Source organism: Arachis stenosperma, chromosome 8 (genome assembly GCF_014773155.1).
Source record: "Arachis stenosperma cultivar V10309 chromosome 8, arast.V10309.gnm1.PFL2, whole genome shotgun sequence".
NCBI lineage: Eukaryota > Viridiplantae > Streptophyta > Magnoliopsida > Fabales > Fabaceae > Arachis > Arachis stenosperma.
In genome coordinates, this window is record NC_080384.1 from 5,764,378 (window position 1) to 5,786,804 (window position 22,427).

General features: G+C 34.2%; 1 protein-coding gene across 1 annotated transcript; it reads left to right on the forward strand.

The window, feature by feature from the left end:
• Nucleotides 1–19,462: 19,462 nt before the first annotated feature.
• Nucleotides 19,463–20,921, forward strand: LOC130943781 (WUSCHEL-related homeobox 8-like). The gene is made up of 3 exons (XM_057871800.1): nt 19,463–19,747; nt 19,828–20,220; nt 20,626–20,921. Exons 1-3 carry the CDS (start codon nt 19,573–19,575, stop codon nt 20,685–20,687), a joined length of 630 nt encoding a protein of 209 aa, XP_057727783.1. The 5' UTR covers nt 19,463–19,572; the 3' UTR covers nt 20,688–20,921.
• The last annotated feature ends 1,506 nt before the right edge of the window (nt 20,922–22,427 follow it).

The following is a 22,427-nucleotide window of genomic DNA, read 5'->3' on the forward strand; positions in this document are numbered from 1 at the left end:
AAACTCCAGGTTATGACGTGTTTTGGGCGTTCAACTCCGGATCATGACGTTTTTCTGGCGTTTGACTCCAGACAGCAGCATGTACTTGGCGTTCAACGCCAAGTTACGTCGTCTATCTTTGCGCAAAGTATGGACTATTATATATTGCTGGAAAGCCCTGGATGTCTACTTTCCAACGCCGTTGAGAACGCGCCAATTGGACTCCTGTAGCTCCAGAAAATCCATTTCGAGTGCAGGGAGGTCAGGATCCAACAGCATCAGCAGTCCTTTTTCAGCCTAAGTCAGATTTTTGCTCAGCTCCCTCAATTTCAGCCAGAAAATACCTGAAATCACAGAAAAATACACACACTCATAGTAAAGTCCAGAAATATGATTTTTGCTTAAAAACTAATAAAATTCTATTAAAAACTAATTAAAACATACTAAAATCTACATGAAATTACCCCCAAAAAGCGTATAAAATATCCGCTCATCATCTGTCAAAAATAATGTGTTTTCAACAAACAGATAAAAGATAAGTGATATTTTCAGCTAAGTTCTTTACAGTAAATACAAGCCATCTTATTAGAGGCTCTTCTAACATTTCAAACCAAAATATTAAAATCACAACTATCAATAAAAAAATAATAAGAATAATAAAGATGAGGATAGAATATACCAATCATGGTTTGAAATAATTTAATTTTCTTTAAATCCACCAACTATATAAAAAATTAAGATTTTATTCAAACAAGTAACAAACAATTCTTAAAATTAAATAATTTTACTTTGAATTAGAACATAGAAATATGATGAGTTTGGAAAACTCCAAATTAATATGATGATGATCAAACATTATTAAAATAATTAATTACAAAATTATTAATTTGAATTTTGATGTACATATGTTGATTAATAATTTTGTTGCTTGCAGACTTAGCAATTGGGCATAAAGAAATTTGGAACCCAAAAATGTTGGCAAAATATTCAACCTTGTGCAAAAATCCTATCTAATATATGGCTGAATTATTTTTTCAGGCAACATGTATTGGGCCAAAAAATTTTGGAATAGCCCATAATCATTGTTATTAAAAGACCAACATTATGGTCCGAATTGAAAGAAGAAAGAAAGTGGAGCATGTGGTTTCTATTATTAATTTACTTTGGTGGGATCCAAATTCAAATTGAAAGCATGCTTTCCACGGATGCCTTTCTCAATGGTTATGAAATTTAAATTTTGATTAACTTGGATTTATTGCATGCCTTGGTAACATGAGAGAGAAAGCTTACATTGATTTGATTGCTATTATTACTTTATACGTTACTAGGCATGGGTAATATAAACATAACTCATTTTAATTTCTTTCTTAATTCCATTGAAAGCTTTTCTCTGTTCTCTCTCCTCTCTCTTTCGGTCATGTCTAGCAAGAAAAGAGGGTTGAAGCAAGCCATCAGAAAAAAATCACAGAGAAGCTATGTGCAAGCAAGAGGCTAAGGTGATGATGGCCTTAGCAAAAGGAAGATCTACAGTATGGTGTGGCTGAGATCTTTACCACAAATGGTAAAATGTGGTGAAGAAGTCTCAAGATCACCATGCCTAAAAAAGGTGGAACATCCAATTCGGTCAGAGAAAAAGATTTTTGGGGTATGGCTCGTCTCTACTTTTGTTCATCCATCACAGGAGGTAGCTACAGTAGCTACGTGGGGAAGAAGCAGAAGATAGAGCAGATGGAGCTGTTAAGGATTAAGAGTTCATCAAGGGTCAGAAATCTTTCTTGGGGATCAAGTCAAGATGGAAGGCTCATATTGATGAAGCTTGATGAGTTGGGAGGAGAGTGAGGTAATTGCATGTTGGATTTTGCATTCGGTTTCCTCTCTCTTCTCTCTGTCCGAACTGGTTTGTTGATTGAAGAAGAAGAAGTTAGCACGGTTCAACCGTTTCAACATTGGAGGCTTCCCCTTCTATAATAAGGGTGAACAGCCAAGACTTGAAGCAAGGAGAAAAAGAGTGAAAAGTATAGAGTTCTCATAGCTACCTAAGCTAACAGAAGTTCTTCTCCTTCAATGTGTTTCATGTTGTATTTTCTGTTTAGTTTTGTATGTCTTGAGTCTCATGATGAAAAAGGCAAACAAGTGTAAGGTTTGTAAGAAAAAGCCAAACAAGTGTAAGGTTTGTAAGAAAAAAGCCAATGAGCAAAAAAAGGAAGAGGGTACAAAATTAAAAGAAAAAGCCATAGATGTCCTAGAGGTCCTTTGTAAATCTGTGTTGTGTTTCATGATTCTGTGGGAATCCCCTTGCAAGTTGGGTTAGCACTTAGCAATTGAAAGCTTGGTAGGTGACCAAGTCAAGTTCAGGATTGGGGATAGATTCTGGGCTTGTCCTGGATAGGAATGGTAGTTCCTAGGGAGAATTGGTGTCTGTAATCAAGATGATTATAGTGAAATTCTATCATTGTTGTGATGAAGACTATATGTAGGCTGCATTGCACTGAGTAGCTGAACCAGGATAATTCTTGGTGTGATTCTCTCTCTCTTTTCTACTCCATATCAGTTTCTGTTCGCAGGAGACAAAACTGAAAAATATCTCTTGGCTGGTTACGAGACAAAAAGAAAAAGTCTCTTGACTAGTCACGAGACAAAAACAAGAATATCTCCTCAAAGAGGTCTAAAAGACAGCAAGTGTAACTAAGCAAAAAGGGGCTAAGATTCAACCCCCCCTTCTCTTAGCCACTGATAACTATCAATTGGTATCAGAGCTTGGTCTCAAAGAGATCAAACTTTGCAGCTTAAAGAAAATATCCAGATGGCAGAGAATAGTGGCTCAAACCTGGTGTCCTACAATCTGACAGAAGGGCAGTCAAGTAACAGACCTCTTCTCTTTAATGGAAAGAACTACACTTATTGGAAGGAAAGAATGAAGATTTTTGTGCAAGCAGTAAATTACAGACTTTGGAAGATAATCCTGGAAGGTCCTCAATTTTCAACCACTACAAATGCTGATGGAGTGGTTTCTCTCAAAGGCGAAGCCAGTTGGACTGAAGAAGACAGAGAAAAGGTGGAGCTCAACGCCAAGGCTATCAACTTGCTCAACTATGTAATCAGCTTCTAAGAATACCGACGGGTATCACGATGCACAACGGCAAAGGAAATCTGGGATAAACTTACTCATGAAAGAACAACCCTAGTGAAGAAGACCAGAATAGACATGCTGAACAGAGAGTATGAAATGTTCTTAATGAAGGAAGGAGAATCGATAGATGAACTGTTTGAAAGATTTAACATCATCATCAATGACTTGGATGCTATGGGGATCACATATCCTGAATCTGTGCTTGTGAGGAGAATTTTGAGAAGTCCCACAAAAGAGTGGGAAACTAAGGCAATAGTGATATCTGAGAGTAGTGGTCTTAATTCTATGACGTATGATGACTTGAGAGAAAATTTACTTGCATTTGAAAACACATATTTGAAAAAAATTCAAAAATAAAAGGAATAGCTCTCAAATCTGTTTCTAACCCTCTGGATGATGAATCCAATGATAACTCTTCTGAAAATGAATTTGTTTTGTTTGCAAAAAATTTCAAGAAAATGGTGAAACTAAAGGAAAGAAGCAAAGGAAGTAGCTCAAGGAAACAAAAGAAAGACTTCAGTAAAGTGATCTATTACAACTGCAAACAAACTGGACATTTCAAATTCGATTGCCCTAAGTTGAAGAAGGAGGAGAAGCCAAAGAAGGGAAAGAAAAAAGGTCTTATGGCTTCTTGGGAAGACTTGGAAAATGACTCAGAAGAAGATGAAGAATCAGAAATCAAGTCTCAACCGTGCCTTATGGCAGATCATGTTGAACAGGTAGTATTTCATAACCCTGACACTGAAGATCTTCATCTCATGATAGATCACCTTTCTAAAAAAATTAGATGCTTCCTAAGTGAAAACAAAGATCTTGAATCACGAATCACTATTCTTAAAGCTGAAAATGATTTTCTCAAAGATAAATTAAGGGAGGCTGAAACTGCTGTTAAACTTGTTGAAGAAAACAAGCAGTTAAAAGCTCAACTTAAAAGCTGTGAATACCACCATTCTATGACCGCAAATCTGAACTACTTTGAAGAAAATGATTGGCTGCATAAAGAGATAAGAAGGCTTAAAGAAGACTTAGCCAAGTTTACTCAAAGTTCTGAAAATCTAAACCAACTCTTGGCTAGTCAAAAACCTCTTTATGATAAAGCTGGTTTGGGTTTTCATAAAGCCTTAAAATCTGTTGAAAAACCTTGTTTTACCAAATTGGCATCCACTTCAAATGATACAAGGTTTCAAAACCCAACAAGCTTTAGCAAAACAGCAACTCCAAGATTTTGTAGATTTTGCAATCAGAGTGGTCATTTTCCCATTCAATATTTTTTTATTAAAAGAATAATTGAAAACAAAGTTTGTAAAGTTGTTTGTGATTACAATGGCTTGGGACAAAGAAGATGTTTTAACATCAAAGGATCCAAAAAGATTTGGATACTTAAGGTCACTTGAGCTTATTTTGTAGGTGTGCCTAGCATCCAAGCGGAAGGACAATATTGGTACATGGATAGTGGATGTTCTAGGCATATGACCGGAAAGGCAACCTTCTTCATTAAGCTTGATGAATATGATGGAGTGTTTTTCACTTTCGGTGATAATGGTAAAGGAAAGATAGTGGCCATAGGTAAAGTTAGTAAGAGCTTTTCTTCTTTCATAAATGATGTTTTACTTATTGATGGGCTGAAACACAATTTACTAAGCATTAGCCAATTATGTGATCTTGGATATGAAGTTATTTTTAGGAAATTGGATTGCTTAGTTATTTGTGAAAAATTTAGGGAAATTTTGTTTGAAGCCAAAAGGTGTAACAATGTGTATGGATTGACTCTTGAGGATTTAAAAGATCAAAAAGTAACATGCTTTACATCACTTGAATATGAAAAATGGCTTTGGCATAAGAAATTGGGTCATGCAAGCATGTACCAAATTTCTAAGCTAGTTAAGAAAAATTTGGTGAGAGGAATTCCAAACATTGAATTTGATAAGGATATTACTTGTGATGCTTGATGGTAGCGCGAAATTGTGATCACTACACAACTTTGCACAACTAACCAGCAAGTGCACCGGGTCGTCCAAGTAATACCTTGCGTGAGCAAGGGTCGATCCCACGGAGATTGTTGGTATGAAGCAAGCTATGGTCACCTTGTAAATCTCAGTCAGGCAGACTCAAATGGGTATAGGTAATAAACGCATAAAGCATAAAGATAAAGATAGAGGTACTTATGTAATTCATTGGTAGGAACTTCAGATAAGCGTATGAAGATGCCTTCCCTTCCGTCTCTCTGCTTTCCTACTGTCTTCATCCAATCCTTCTTACTCCTTTCCATGGCAAGCTTATGTAGGGTTTCACCGTTGTCAGTGGCTACCTCCCATCCTCTCAGTGAAAACGTTCCTATGCTCTGTCACAGCATATGGCTAATCAGCTGTCGGTTCTCGGTCAGGCCGGAATAGAATCCAGTGATTCTTTTGCGTCTGTCACTAACGCCCCGCCTGCTAGGAGTTTGAAGCACGTCACAGTCATTCAATCATTGAATCCTACTCAGAATACCACAGACAAGGTTAGACCTTCCAGATTCTCTTGAATGCTGCCATCAGTTCTCGCCTATACCACGAAGACTCTAATCTCACGGAATGGCTGGCTCGTTTGTCAGGCGAGCACTCGGTTGTCAGGCGATCAACCATGCATCGTGTATCAGGAATCCAAGAGATATTCACTAGAGCCTTGATTGCTTGTAGAACAGAAGTGGTTGTCAGTCACCTTGCTCATAGGTGAGAATGATGATGAGTGTCACGGATCATCACATTCATCAAGTTGAAGAACAAGTGATATCTTGGACAAAGAACAAGCGGAATTGAATAGAAGAACAATAGTAATTGCATTAATACTCGAGGTACAGCAGAGCTCCACACCTTAATCTATGGTGTGTAGAAACTCCACCGTTGAAAATACATAAGAACAAGGTCTAGGCATGGCCGAATGGCCAGCCTCCCAAAGTGAGTTCAATCATAAAAACATGATCAAAAGGCTCTAATACAATAGCAAAAGGTCCTACTTATAGAAAACTAGTAGCCTAAGGTTTACAGAGATGAGTAAATGACATAAAAATCCACTTCCGGGCCCACTTGGTGTGTGCTTGGGCTGAGCAATGAAGCAATTTCGTGTAGAGACCCTTCTTGGAGTTAAACGCCAGCTTTTATGCCAGTTTGGGCGTTTAACTCCCATTTTGATGCCAGTTCCGGCGTTTAACGCTGGGATTTCTGAGGGTGACTTTGAACACCGGTTTGGGCCATCAAATCTTGGGCAAAGTATGGACTATCATATATTGCTAGAAAGCCCAGGATGTCTACTTTCCAACGCCGTTGAGAGCGCGCCAATTGGGCTTCTGTAGCTCCAGAAAATCCACTTCGAGTGCAGGGAGGTCAGAATGCAACAGCATCTGCAGTCCTTTTCAGTCTCTGAATCAGATTTTTGCTCAGGTCCCTCAATTTCAGCCAGAAAATACCTGAAATCACAGAAAAACACACAAACTCATAGTAAAGTCCAAAAAAGTAAATTTTAACTAAAAACTAATAAAAATATACTAAGAACTAACTAGATCATACTAAAAACACACTAAAAACAATGCCAAAAAGGGTACAAATTATCCGCTCATCACTTGACAATTAGGCAAACAAGTAAAATATTCTTTTAAATAAAAAGATGGAATTTCCACTAAGAGGCCATTAGAAATGTTGTTTCACATTAATCTTTTTTGTTCCACTAGAACTCAAAGTTTAGGAGGTAAAGATTATAGTTTGGTGGTGGTAGATGATTACTCTAGATTTGGTTGGGTACTCTTCCTAACTCATAAGAATGATGCTTTTCATGCTTTTTCAACTCTTTTTAAAAGAATTCAGAATGAAAAAGATTTGAAAATTGTCCACTTGAGAAGTGATCATGGAAAAGAATTTGAAAATCAAGATTTTAAAAAATTTTGTGATGATTTTGAAATTACACATAACTTCTCATGTCCTAGAACTCCTCAACAAAATGGTGTAATTGAAAGAAGGAATAGAAACCTTCAAGAAATGACTAGGGTTATGCTTTGTGAAAATAATATTCCAAAATTCTTGTGGGCTAAAGCTATAAATACAGCTTGTTATATTTTGAATAGGACTATCATTGGAAAAGGATTAAAGAAAACTCCTTATGAGCTATGGAATGGAACCCCACAAAATCTTAAGCATTTCCACATTTTTGAATGCAAGTGTTTTGTACTTAACAACAAAGAAAATCTTGGAAAGTTTGATCCAAAATCCTATGAAGAAATGTTTGTTGGATACTCTACCACTAGCAAAGCATTTAGAATTTACTTCAAGGAACATAAAACCATAGAGGAATCCATACATGTGTCCTTTTGTGATACTAATTCAATTTTCAATGCCTTTTTTATGATGATACAGGAAGTGAAGCTGATATGAACCATCAACCAAGTCAAGAAAGTCCCAATGTTGTCCCAAGTGAAGAAACCTGTCCGTCCAAATTTGTCTCATCAGGATGGAGGAGACATTTCAGTTTTGTCTCCTGAACCAGTTAGAGAATCCGGAATAGAACAGTTAACTGAAGCTCATCAAGGCAAAACCTTACTTCAAAAACCAAGAGAATGGAAGTCCTTGAAGGGTTATCCTCAAGATTTTATCATTGGGGATCCTTCCCAAGGCGTAACCACAAGATCCTCAACCAAGAAGCAAGCCGAACAAAGCAATGTTATTTTCTTGTCCTAAATGGAGCCTCTCAATGTGAAGCAAGCTCTTGAAGACCCCTCTTGGGTCAAAGCCATAGAAGAAGAGCTAGCTCAATTTGACAAGAATGAGGAAGCCAGGAGACAAATCTGGGTGTGAGATGGTCAAGCCATGAAACAGGGGGAGAATGACCGTGATGTTAATAATCTTGGGCCCAACCAATCCTTCGTTGACCTTCTCCATGACTCTGGCCCATTTTGAGTTCCTCGTTTTTTAAATAATTCTTTTTGGGAAGTTATCACGTCATACCTTGTAGGAAGGAGTTCTTGTCAAATCATAATCTTTTCCCCAACTCCCTCCCTTGATTCAAGGAACAAATCTTTCAATTTTTTTATTTAAAAAAACCTTCCTTGTTGATAACCGCTCTATTAAATGATCATTATTCTAATAAACCTCTCTCCACTCAGCATTTAATGCGGTTACTTCCTCTCTCCACAAACCACCCTTTTCGGCTATCTCTTCGCATTCTCACCATCTACTTCTTTCTCTCTCATGATGAAAAAGAAGGTAGCGCCTAAGAGAAGCAGTCGAATCCCACATTCCAAAATTCCTCTATCTTCTTCTACTCCTCACACTCACACTTATATCCACGTTCACTCCACTTCATCCTCATCCCCTTCTTCACATACAACAGAAGCCATGAGAAAAAAGGTCATTCATAAAAAATCTTCATCTCGCAAGAAGCCTAAAAAGGAAAAGGGGCCTATGGCTGAAGACGAAGAAGCTTCCCAGTCATCTCCAACTGCCTCACCACCACCACGACGATTCACTCCTCACCCCTCTGGCCGCAGTTCTCAATGCTTAAAAGGCTACACTCTCTGCAACACTAGAGAACCGCCAAACTTGGAATCTCTTGATTTCAAAAACAAGTTCAACAAAGGGCCATTCTCACTTTGATCTGGGCAGATTCAACTCTAGTGCTGCATATGAGTTCCACAATTAAGTTCTGGCTAAACGTCACCTATGTGCCTCTCACATAGTGAATTTGGAGACACTGACTGCAAAAGGCATCAACTTTTCCACTCTATTTGATAATCTGAAGTGGACTCCATTGTTCAACATTCAAAAGGCTGTTTATCCATCCCTGGTTCACGAGTTCTATGCGAACATGATGTACCTTGATGGAGCAATTCACTCCTATGTCAAGAGGGTTCACTTAACTCTGAACAGAGAAACCATCAGCGCTGCATTAATTAGGATATACTGATGAAGGAGCAACTGCCTACATGACTGGAAAGTGGGATTCTCAAGTTGGGATCTCCTATCAGATTGCTCTTACTCAAACTTGAGAAAATTTCTCTGCACAAGATGGAACGGTTCTGACGCATAAGGCTCTTGGTCCTATAAGAGCGCTACTTCACAGAATCATCAATCATATTTTGATACCTCAGAGTGGTTCCTATCAAAGAGTAACTGTTTGTGATACCTTAGTTCTTTTTGCAATCCTTACTTCTTCTCCTATTTCATTTGCTTATTTAATGGTGCGTCACATGTGGGAATGTGTACGCAGTGACAAGAAGGTAAATCTGCCTTATGGCATTTTTCTTACATGCATATTTGAACATTTTCATGTTGATTTGATTAATGAGCATGTAGAAAATAAGGTTTCCACCATCAAAGGATGAGGAGTCTCTGGACCCATGAAAAGTAACAAAGGAAAACGCTCTGTGTCCTCTGTATCTTCAGAAAGTGATCTTGAAAGTCGTCCATCTGAGCCATCGAAGTATTGCTGAATCCATCAAGGATGTTCTAACTGAATTTTCAAACATGTCAAATCTAATGGTATGTTCATACAAGGAAGCTTGCAAGCAGGCATATGAAAATGAGAAAGTTTGGACTAAGTGCAATGAAAGGATCAACCTGCTGCTTAAAAGTTTTGAGAAAGACATGGCTGCTGCAGATGAGGATAATGAATTCCTTGGCTCAGATTTTAATCTTTCTGATGATTAATATGCTCTTAGCTGCTTTTTGAACTCTGTTTCTGTTTCTTGCTTTCTTGTTCTGGTATTCTGTAATTGTTGGTTAACTGTACTAGACCATTGTATTTTGGTAAAAACAAATATTTTCTGCATTTTGGCATGTTATTCTCCTTTGTTTTGCAGGACCTCCATTGATGACAAAAGGGGGAGAAAAGTTGAGAAAAAATTGAAAAACAAGGGGCTGAAATCTTTGAAAAACAGGGGCTAAAATCTGAATGATTAATGATTACCCTTGTGTATGTGCTTCAATTTTTATGGTTTATGATTTATGATCTGATTTTTGGTCTATACTTTGATTTCTGCATTATCATATTTTGATTTTGGTTATGCTCTGATATTTTCCTAATCTGCCTTTTTTTTTATGAAATTCTATTATTGACACTATATCTCAAAAAATGTTTCATAAAACATGAATCATTGTGTTGTTTGGCAAATTTGTTACTTGGCAGAAAATATTTTGGTATAGCCCAAAATCATTATGATTAAAAGACCAACATTATGGTCCGAATTGAAAGAAGAAAGAAAGTGGGGCATGTGCTTTCTATTATTCATTTACTTTGGTGGGATCCAAATTCAAATTGAAAGCATGCTTTTCACGGATGCCTTTCTCAATGGGTTATGAAATTCAAATTTTCATTAACTTGGATTTATTGCATGTCTTGATAACATGAGAAAGAAAGCTTACATTGATTTTATTGCTATTATTGCTTTACACGTTACTAGGCATGGGTAATGTAAACATAACTCATTTTAATTTCTTTCTTAATTCCATTGAAAGCTTTTCTCTGTTCTCTCTCCTCTCTCTCTTTCGGTCATATCTAGTAGGAAAAGAGGGTTGAAGCAAGTTATCAGAAAAAAAATCACAGAGAAGATATGTACAAGCAAGAGGCTAAGGTGATGATGGCCTTAGTAAAAAGAAGATCTACAGTACGGTGTGGCTGAGATCTTTACCACAAATGGTAAGATGTGGTGAAGAAGTCTCAAGATCACCATGCCTAAAAAAGGTGGAAGATCCAATTCGGTCAGAGATGAAGATCCCTAGAGTATGACTCGTCTCTACTTTTATTCATCCACCACAGGAGGTAGCTACTGTAGCTACGTGGGAAAGAAGTAGAAGATAGAGCAGATGGAGCTGTCAAGGATCAAAGGTTCATCAAGGGTCAGAAATCCTTCTTGGGGATCAAGTCAAGATGGAAGGCTCAGATTAATGAAGCTTGATAAGTTGGGATGAGAGTGAGTTAATTGCATGTTGGATTTTGCATTCGATTTCCTCTCTCTTCTCTTTGTCCGAACTGGTTTATTGATTGAAGAAGAAGAAGTTGGCACGGTTCAACCGTTTCAACCTTGGAGGCTTCCCCTTCTATAATAAGGGTGAACAGTCAAGGCTTGGAGCAAGGAGAAAAAGAGTGAAAAGCACAGAGTTCTCATAGCTACCCAAGCTAACAGAAGTTCTTCTCCTTCAATGTGTTTCATGTTGTATTTTTCTGTTTAGTTTTGTCTGTCTTGAGTCTCATGGTGAAAAAGGCAAACAAGTGTAAGGTTTGTAAGAAAAAGCCAGTGAGTGAAAAAAGGCAGAGGGTACAAAATTAAAAGAAAAAGCCATAGATGTCCTAGAGATCCTTTGTACATTTGTGTTGTGTTTCATGATTCTGTAGAAATTCTCTTGCAAGTTAGGTTAGTACTTAGCAGTTGAAAGCTTGGTAGGTGACCATGTCAAGTTCAGGATTGGGGATAGATTCTGGACTTGTCCTGGATAGGAAGGGTAGTTCCTAGGGAGAATTGGTGTCTGTAATCAAGATGATTATAGTGAAATTCCATCATTGTTGTGATGGAGACTGGATGTAGGTTGCAATGCATTGAGCAGCTGAACCAGGATACTTCTTGGTGTGATTCTCTCTCTCTTTTCTACTCCATATCAGTTTCTGTTCGCAGGAAACAAAATTGAAAAATATCTCTTGGCTGGTTACGAGACAAAAAGAAAAAGTCTCTTGACTAGTCACAAGACAAAAACAAAAATATCTCTTCAGATAGGTCTAAAAGGCATCAAGTGTAACTAAGCAAAAAGGGGCTAAAATCCAACCCCCCTTCTCTTAGCCACTGATAACCATCAAAATAGAAATTGAAATAAATTATCTTTAAAGATAAATATCACAAATAAATCTCAACTTTATAATAAAAAAAAAACAAATTAAACTTGAAGTCAAGATTTTAATAATGAATTCTAAATTATATATATATATATATATATATATATATATATATATATATATAAGTTTAATTTATCCATTAAAAATTAAAAATATTATTTGTGCACTAGAATCAGTCACTAATATATTTGTGTATAAATACATATATAGTTTAATTTATTTTTAATGTGTATTTATATTCTAATATATCTTTTAGAGAGCTGCTACACATCCAAGTCTTTTTGGCAATCAAGTCCAATCAAGATATCCGAAACCCAAAAAAAATTAGTTTCATTAGTGAAGCGTGAATACACACTCTAACTACGTAAATGTTCCGCATTTCTCTCCTCCTCCTCCTTCTTCTTCTACTTCTTCGTGTTTCTCCTCCTCCTTCTTTGCATTCTTCTTCCTTCTTCTTCATGTACCTCCTCCTTCTTCTTTACATTCTTTTTTCTTAATTTTATTCCTCTACAGAGAATAAATCAAGAAGAATTTTGAGAAAATAAAATAAGAAGGAGAAGATGAAGAAAAAAAGATGAAAATGAAGAAGATGAAGCAAAAAATGAGGAGAAAAATTCAAGTAAAACGAAACCAAAGAAACTTAAATTAAACTCAGAAATGAACTGAAATTTCTTAAGGAATAAAAAATTTGGTCAATACTTAGAAGCAGCATCAAGTGAACCTCAGTTAAATCACAAATGAACCAAAATTAGTTCAAATTTAAACAAAAACTAACTAAACAACCACACATGAACAAGTTCAGCAAATTCAAGTGAAACGAAACCAAATGAACCTAAATTAAACTAAGAAATGAATTAAAATTTCTTAAGGAATAAAAAATTTGGTTAATACTTAACATGCATCAAGTGAACCTCAGTAAATTTACAAATGAACCGAAATTAGTTCATATTTGAACAAAAACTAACTAAACAACCACACATGAACAAGTTCAGCAAATTCAAGTGAAATGAAACCAAATGAACCTAAATTAAACTAAGAAATTATTGAAATTTCTTAAGAAATAAAAAATTTTGTCAATACTCAACAGCAGCATCAAGTGAACCTCAGTTAATTCACAAATGAACCGAAATTAGTTCAAATTTTAACAAAAACTAACTAAACAACCACACATGAACAAGTTTAATAAATTCAAGCGAGACTAAACTAAATGAACCTAAATTAAAATAAAAAATTACACGAAATTTTTTAAGGTATAAAAAATTTGGTTAATACTTAACAGCAGTATCAAGTGAACCCTTAGTTAATTCACAAATGAACCGAAATTAATTCAGATTTAAACAAGCAGTAAAAAAAACTCAATCATTAACAAAAATATATCGAATTTATTTTTAGATCCAAATGAACCTCAAATAAAGATGTTAGCAAAATATTGATGTTGTTGGTGATAACGATAACGAAAGAGAAAGATAATGAAGAAGAAGAACATGCGTGCGCAAATTTAAAAGAAGAAGTGACGGCAGTAAACATGCGCGCGTGAATTTAAAATACTTGGTTGAACTTGATTAGTATTATGACTTTGATGTAAAGATTTATTCTATTTTTATACTTCCTAAAGATATTTTCACCGTAATGCACTACTCCACGGTACTAATCACCTTGCAATGATTAACTGGGACAGTAGATAAAAACTAAATATCACCTCTTTGACTTTGCGCTTCAGAGATGGCTACAATTGAATAACCCAAATTACTTCAAAAAAATTTTAGCCTGTAAAAAATAATGTGTTCCTAACAAACAGATAAAAAAATATGTGATATTTACAAACAAGCTCTTTACAGTGTGCACAAACCATCTTATTAAAGACTCATCTAATATTTCAAGCCAAAATATTAAAATTACAACTATCCATAAAAAAATAATGAGAATAATAAAGATGAAAAAAGAGTATATCAATAACATGGCTTGGAATAATTTAATTTTCATTAAATCCACCAACTATTTAAGAAATTAAGATTTTATTCAAACAAATAATAAACTATTCTTAAAAATAAATAATTTTACTTTAAATTAGAACATAGAAATAGAAATCGAAATATATTATCTTTAGAGATAAATATCACAAATAAATCTCGACTTTATAATGAAAAACAAATTAAACTCTTAATAATGAATTATATATATAAAAGTTTAATTTATAAATTAAAAATTAAAAATATTATTCGTGCACCAAAATCAGTCACTAACGTATTTGTATATAAATACATGTATCGTTTAATTTATTTTTATTGTGTATTTATATTTTAATATATCTTTTAGAGAGTTACTATACATCTAAGTTTTTTTTGGCAACTAAGTCCAGCCTAGTTGGTCAAACCCAACAAAATTCAATTTCATTAGTGGAGCGTGAATACACACTCCAACTACGTAAACATTCCCATGTTTCTCTCCTCCTCCTCATCCTTCTTCTTCGCATTCATCTTACTTCTTCTTTGTGTTCATCTTCCTTTTTCTTTGCGTTCCTTTTTCTTGGTTTTATTCCTCTCAATAGAGTAAATTAAGAAGAATTTTGAGAAAATGAAATAAGAAGGAGAATATGAAGAAAAAAAGATGAAAAATAAGAAGAAGCAAAAAATGAGGAGAAGAAATTCAAATGAAACGAAACCAAATAAATCTAAATTAAACTAAGAAATGAACCAAAATTTCTTAAGGAATAAAAAATTTGGTCAATACTTAACAACAGCATCAAGTGAACCTCAGTTAATTTACAAATGAACTAAAATTAGTTCAGATTTGAACAAAAACTAACTAAACAACCACACATGAACAAGTTCAGCAAATTCAAGTGAGATGAAACTAAAAGAATCTAAATTAAACTAAGAAATGAACCAAAATTTCTTAAGGAATAAAAAACTTGGTCAATACTTAACAGCATCATCAAATGAATCTCAGTTAATTCACAAATGAATCGAAATTAATTCAGATTTGAACAAAAACTAATAAACAACCACATATGAACAAGTTCACCAAATTCAAGTGAAACAAAAACAAATGAACCTAAATTAAACTAAAAATGAACTGAAATTTCTTAAGGAATAAAAAATTTGGTCAATACTTAACAACAACATTAAGTGAACATCAGTTATTTCACAAATGAATCGAAATTAGTTCAAATTTGAACAAAAACTAACTAAACAACTACACATGAACAAGTTCAGCAAATTCAAAAGAGACAAAACTAAATGAACATAAATTAAACTAAGAAACAAATCAAAACTTCTTAAGGAACAAAAGTTTTGGTCAATACTTAACAGTAGCATCAAGTGAACCTCAGTTAATTCACAAATGAACCGAAATTAGTTTAGATTTGAACAAGCAGTAAAGAGACTCAATCATTAACAAAAAACACATTAAATTTATTTCTGGATCCAATGAACCTCAAATAAAGATGTTAGCAAAATATTGATGTTGGTGATGACGATAACAAAAGAGAAAGATGTGTGCGCGAATTTAAAAGAAGAAGCGACAATAGTAAACGTGCGCATGTGAATTTAGAATACTTGGTGACTGACTTTGGTGGTTGATTTTGGTGTACTCGTAGCATAGTCAATTAAAGTCGCAGGAAACGTGCGCATGAATTTAAAATATTTTGTTGGACTTGGTTACGGTTATGACTTGGATGTAGAGATTTATTCTATCTTTTATACTAGTAACTGACTTTGGTGATTGATTTTGGTGTACCCGTAACATAATCGATTAAAAATATGTATGCGCGCTAAATGATCTTATAGATAATAGATAAATTATAAATAAATCTTCTAAAATATAATTATAATATAATATAAATGTTAAAATATCTTCAAAATTTAAAATATTACATAAAATGTCATCAACTAAATCCATATGATCTTATCAAAATATAAATACTTTAGTGAATAAACATAGGCTAGCAACTTTACCACAGTCAACAAGAGGTAAAAAAGAAGAAAGAACAGAGAGACAATCAACATATATCACACATTCATATGTACAACAATTGACAAGTAGAGACAGGTACTATATAAATAAATTGGAAGCTTGTTGAAAATGGCATTACCAAAATTGCAGTGTCGAGTCTGTAATCTCCCAATCTAAAAACATGAGAAAATACTTATGAAGGTTCTCAATTATAATTGTTACCAAATAAAAAACAAAAAAATAAAAACTCATTTTGTCGTTTCACCATTATATTATTTCAAAAGAGGATGTGCAATTGATACAGTTGGAAACCAAAATTGAGTTTAAAAAAAATGGGCCAAAAAATACAACTTACCCATTTTTAGTCCTAAGCTTCCCTGTATTTTCTATCATAGTCACCAACCCAAAAAATATCAACCATTTGACAAAAAATTCATAGTTTAGTAACAGTTTTCTATTAGCATTTATGTTGGACTTGGTAACAAGATAAATTTACAGCTTAGATATTCTAAACACATGAAAAGACATGAATTGTGTAGATCATATGACCAATATGATTTCTTCCTTGATTTTTTGTAAAGTGGGTTCTATTATCTCTTTTTTCATTTTCTTTTCTCTTCATCTTAATAAAATTCTTCTCTCATAAAAAAATAGATAAAAATAAAAATCTCTAAATGAATGAGCAATAAACAGTGACAGAGTCATCGATCTTCAGTTTAATTAACAAGATTAACAAGATTTTCAATTTAAGTAAGAAATAGTGAGCAATGAACAATGACAGAATCATTAATCATCATCAATCACAGGTTTATAAGAATCCACGACAAACCACTTCAACCTAATAATCTTAACAGTCAAAATTATTCAATAATTATTTAACCTAGTAACAAGTAACAACAACAAAGTTTACAGTTTAACTAACAATAATTATTCATAATTATTCAACAAAGTTCAGTTCACAGTTCACAGTTCATAGAAAAATAAAAAATCACAGTTCACAGTTTACAGAACTTCACCATAATAAAAAATTATTCAATTATAGTTAAAAAAATTACCTAGAAACTAGAACCTAGAAGCCTTGAACAGAGTATGCAAGAGGAAGACACCGAGACAAGGAGAACTGATAAACCCTAGTTTTAGAGTGTATCTTGTATTAAATTTAGTGAAATTTATCAATTTATCTCACATTTATTTAATAAAATAGCATGGTTTTGTGAATTTCTCCTAAATTATACTTAAGATTGAAAACATGCTTTTTAAACTCTTAATTTGCTAAATTTAATTTACTTTAATTCCATTTGATACCTTGATGTATTTGTTAAGTGATTTCAGGCTCAGAGGACAAAGATTGGATTGAAGAAACGAAGAAAAAATATGTAAAAGTGGAGAAATCATGAAGAAATGAAGTTTTGGAAATCTACCATGTGGTGCATACGCGTGACCTGGAAAATCGTAATATGGCACGTACGCATGACCTTGAGCGTATGTGTGACATGCAGCACGTGACTCACTTAAAGAAAACGTGGCTGGCAATTTTTGAGCTCATTCAAGCTCAAATCCAACTCATTTCTGAAGTATTTGAAGCCAAATCCAAGATGGAACAAGGGAAGAGCAATTAGGGTAGCTTAGGAACCATGTTTTATGCGTTTTCTAGAGAGAGGCCTTTTAGTTTAATTTTCTCCTAGATTTAGGTTTTAATTCTTGCTTTGATCTAGTTTCAATTACTTTTCCTTGTTTAATTGCTTTGATTCTCTTAGTTCATCTTGTTAATTTCTCATTTGTGTCACCTTTAGTTTCATGAACCTTTATTACTTTTAATTTCATTTAATGCAATTTGATGTTTTTATGTTTATTGGTGTTTAATTAAGTTGTTGTTATTGTTATCTTGCATTTGGTAGTCTTAGGTTTTATTATTATTACAATTTAATATGCTTTTCTTTTTATGCACACCAAGTGTTTGATAAAATACTTGACTTAGTTTTAGAGTAGACTTTTTGCATTCTTGATTTGGAAAGAAAAATTAGGTACTCTTGAGTCATTAATATCCAATTTATATTGGTAATCTAGAGTTATTAGTTAATCTTGTTTTCATTGATACTAATTATGGATTGGGATTAACTAGACCTATTTGACCTTCTCCTAATATTAGAGATAACGTAGTAGATTTAACTCTTGGTAATTATTGTGTTATGATTAATGACTAAGATAGAAAACCTCAATTCTCATTCCTCTCCTTGAATGCCTTTTTAGTATTTACTATCTTTAGTTGTTTACTTTATTTTCTTGTTATTTAAATTCTTGTCTTCTTATTTGCAAACCACCCTATGAATCTTATAACTGAAAATATGCATACCTCACTATAATTCCTTTAAGAGACGACCCGAGATCTAATACTCTCGATATTTTTATTGGTTTGCACTTGTGACAAACAAAATAAACTCTGATGCGGGTCAATTGTTGGTTTGAAACTATAGTTGCAACGAAGCGATTCTTTTATTGAGAAGAAATTTTGAACTGACGTTTGGCCTACATCAAGAACCTTCGAACGGGATAGTGGCTGCGGTGGAATAGAGCTAGCGACGGCGCAACCTTCACTATGCGACAGAGGCTTCCATGTTCACACGATGGCTGCGCGATGGAAGGGAAATGAGGGAGCAGGCGGTGGCTATTCAAAGTTGGAAGTTCCGACAGCGGTGATAGCAGGCGATGGCTGAACAAAAGTGAAGGAGGACCAAGAGATCGATGAGAGGAGCTTTGGACTGAATGAGAGAGAGGCAGAGAGCGTGTTCCTGGAGTCTGAAATTAGGGCTGGACTGGAGTAGAGTTATGAAAATAGGGTTCAGCACAACCAAAACGACAACATTTGCTTCATAATTCAAAAAATCGGCCAGTTACAGTTCGGTTCGACTAACCGATTTCCGGCCAATTCGACGGTTCAAAGGTGTTTTTTAAAATTGGCGATTTTAACATCTGACCGATCCGTTTTTTGTAACTAGGTTCGATCGACCGGTTCAAACTAATTTTCAAAACCTTGCTGCATAATGTAATAGATACTGGTTGAAAAACTATTTTCTTATTCAAAACTTAACTAGGATCAAATAAAAACATGTGAAAAAAAAGGTCTTATATAATGTAATATTACATTTTACAGTGAAAAAAAAAAATCTATTTCTCTTTCGATAAACATGCCTAGTTTTTTTTTTTTTTTGTCACAGGTATAGGCTTGAGGAACCAGCCCAACCCAGTTATTACCCATAGCCCGACCCGACCCCGATCTTCTGCCCCGTTCACAGTTTTACTTTTACACCGACTAGAGTAGCATGCAATTGTGATAAATAGAAACTTTGATTAGTTGGGTTGGGCTATTGATATAAAGACTGGACTAACCAAGTTGGGCTATGATTCAGTGACATAAAGCTGGACCGGTTTTTGCGCGGGGCACACGCTAGTGAAAAGAAAAGATAAAAAAAAACAAAAGAAAAGAGAAAGGAGGGAAAATTGCGTGATTTGCGGGAGCTTAGGCCAAATTGCGCAGTTAACTACGCTACCTTTTCTGGTTGACTAAGAGAAAAGAAGCCTCTATCTGCAAATAGAGATGCAATTGCTCACAATTCTTCATCATCTTCTTCCTTTTGCTGTTACTGCAAAAGAGAAAAAGGATGGAGGCAGAGCAAGCCACATCAGGAGCTAACAATGGAATCGGAAGCTTATACATGAAAGTGATGACCGATGAACAACTGGAAATGCTGCGGCAACAGATATCGGTCTACGCCACCATCTGCGACCGCCTGGTTGAGATGCACAAATCTATCACCACTCAGCAAGACCTCGCAGGTTCGGTTCATCTTTAATTTCACGATCTAATTTGTCATCAATTAGGAGAGCGTCATGAATGAATGTTAATTGTTGTCTAGGAATGAGGTTAGGGAATTTATACTGTGATCCTCTCATGGCGTGCTCCGGCCACAAGATAACGGCGAGGCAGCGGTGGACGCCGACGCCTCTGCAACTTCAAATTCTGGAGCGTATATTTGACGAAGGGAATGGCACTCCAAACAAGCAGAAGATCAAGGAGATAACCCTTGAGCTTGGCCAACATGGCCAGATTTCAGAGACTAATGTCTATAATTGGTTCCAGAATCGAAGAGCACGTTCCAAGCGCAAGCAACTGCTTCCCTCCCAGAATAATCTAGAAGCAGAAGCAGATGTAGAAGTAGAGTCTCCAAAGGAGAAAAAGATGCCTGAAATTCAAGAAACAATTCATCAAGTTCCTTCCTATGAGAACTTGTCCCACAGTCCTGATATAGGTATATACCGTTTTGCTAGACCACCCAATCTTTCTTTAACCTTGTATCATCAAACGTGTGTAAAAACACTACTAGTTTATAAGCGAATCCTTTTAGTTCACCATGGATAATTTGCTAGTTATGTATTGGGGTTCAGTTGACACGAGTTGGTTCGTTGTAATCTTTAGACTTTACTTAATTTAGTATAAAAATATATAAATATATGAAATCTTTTGACTTGTATAAATATTAGTTTTAAAAATAATTAAATCGTCTCTCATTATTTTTTCTTAAGGATATTCTTAGCTCGCGGAGAAAATGAGTTAATTTTTTTTTTTTTAATTTTGATTAGTTGTGCTCTTGACGAGTTTACTCGAATTTGATTGCTCTAGCGTTAAAATCTGATTGGTTTGTTTTGTTATGCAGGATTTGAACAACTGATGAGTAAACTAGAAACTGGAGGCTGCTATGGTTCTTATTTTCTTTAGAGATGTGCCAAATGATTGTGGATGGTGCTATCCCAAATTAGGAGATTTCATCCAGCTGAACATGTTGTCTAAGTCTAACCACAAGTGATGTGGCATAGCATATATATAAAGTGTATTCATATATGCGTATTGTAGAAACTATGGTTGGTGCTTTCAAGAACTAACTACTGCTTATTATACATCACTGTGATTCTGTTGCAATTTACTTAATACCAGAAATTCTAATTTCCACGATGTTAATAATGAAACTCGCATAACTGGATGAAACAAGGTTTAGCATACAAATTAGCACCATTGGGGTATTATATAGAAGAGAAAACATGTTATCCCGTAAGAAAAAGGGAACATGTTAGTAGAACCTTCGTTTTAGCTGATGGCAACCATGTATCTAAATGAAATTGAAGGCTGAGCAGTACTCCCATCAGTCGTTCTCTTTGCAATATGAATGGCAGCAGTATTTGGCTATTTGCTAAATCCCATGGTATTGTATATATTTTTTCTTTCATGTTTTTTGGCTTAGCGACACAATAAGAAGTAGCGTTAATAGTTAAACTACAATTCAATGGTGAATTGGTTAGGGGGGATATAGATAAAATAAAAATACAATCATATTTACAATAAAAATCAACTATAAAAATGAGTCACTAATACAAAATGTATATTAAAATAAAAAATGTATATTAAAAATAAATTATACAATATATATATATATATAATTAATTTCAATATATAAATAACATTTTTAATATAATAACGATACATCAATCCCATCATTTTTGGTTTTGGCAAATAGGATGGCATCGCTCAAATGATGACTTGTTATTAGCGATCATAAATTAGATAGCATAAATATTTTTAGATATCCATTTGTATGTAAGAAGTGAGTTCAAGTATGATAATTATTTAAAGTGTTTAAAAAGTACAAAATTTTGATAAATAAAAATATATTTAAATTCTTTTGATGAATAAATTAGTCCAGAATTTTTTATGATAAAAATATAATTTATTTGTCTAATTTTGTTTTAAAAATACAACACTTTTTACTTCGTATAGAATGTTTAAGGAGGTAAACTCTCTTTTTCTTTTGTACATATATGGAATCATTCTTATTTTCTATGCAGACATAAAATAAGTTGGACTGCTACGCTCTAATTTTCCTTTTTGTTCCTAATCCATTCCTTTTAAATATTACAAAAAAATTGTAAAATGGGGCAGGTAGATAACTTTCTGTGTGTTTTGTTAGGACTCCAAAATCAAAGCAATCGAATCATCAAGCACATCGGAAATAGATTTTGTGTTTTCAGCAATTAGCTGAAATAGTACATAAAAATAAGAGTAAAAATTTAAATTTTACTTATAAATATATTAAATAAGAATAAAATAAATAAAAAATTGATAAAAAAAAACTGCTTTAGTGCCTTTAGGTTATCAGTAATATAAAAAAAATATTAATTAATATTAAAATGCTAAAGTGTCTGTACTGGTTTTTTTCCCCCTTCTAAAATTGATAAAAATGTGATGTTAAATAAACTATCTAGTTTCCCTCGTGAAGCCAAGCTTAAAGAAATGGGAGTCAAATTTTACTAACGAATTATTAGTTTATTACAAATAACCTTATAATCAGCGGGTGCAAAAAAATAATGCTACAGCAGGACAGCTAATAAGAATTATTTAAGATATGATTATTATTTTATGATAAGGTTTGTTGATGGTGTATAAGCTGGGGATTATTATTACAAC

What these genes read in the sequence shown, in the direction of transcription:
- LOC130943781 (XM_057871800.1), top strand. Translation starts at nt 19,573, where the DNA reads ATGGAGGCAGAGCAAGCCACATCAGGAGCTAACAATGGAATCGGAAGC. An exon ending in CACTCAGCAAGACCTCGCAG is followed by an intron (nt 19,748 to 19,827) that starts GTTCGGTTCATC and finishes ATTGTTGTCTAG; the next exon opens with GAATGAGGTTAGGGAATTTA. An exon ending in GTCCCACAGTCCTGATATAG is followed by an intron (nt 20,221 to 20,625) that starts GTATATACCGTT and finishes TTTGTTATGCAG; the next exon opens with GATTTGAACAACTGATGAGT.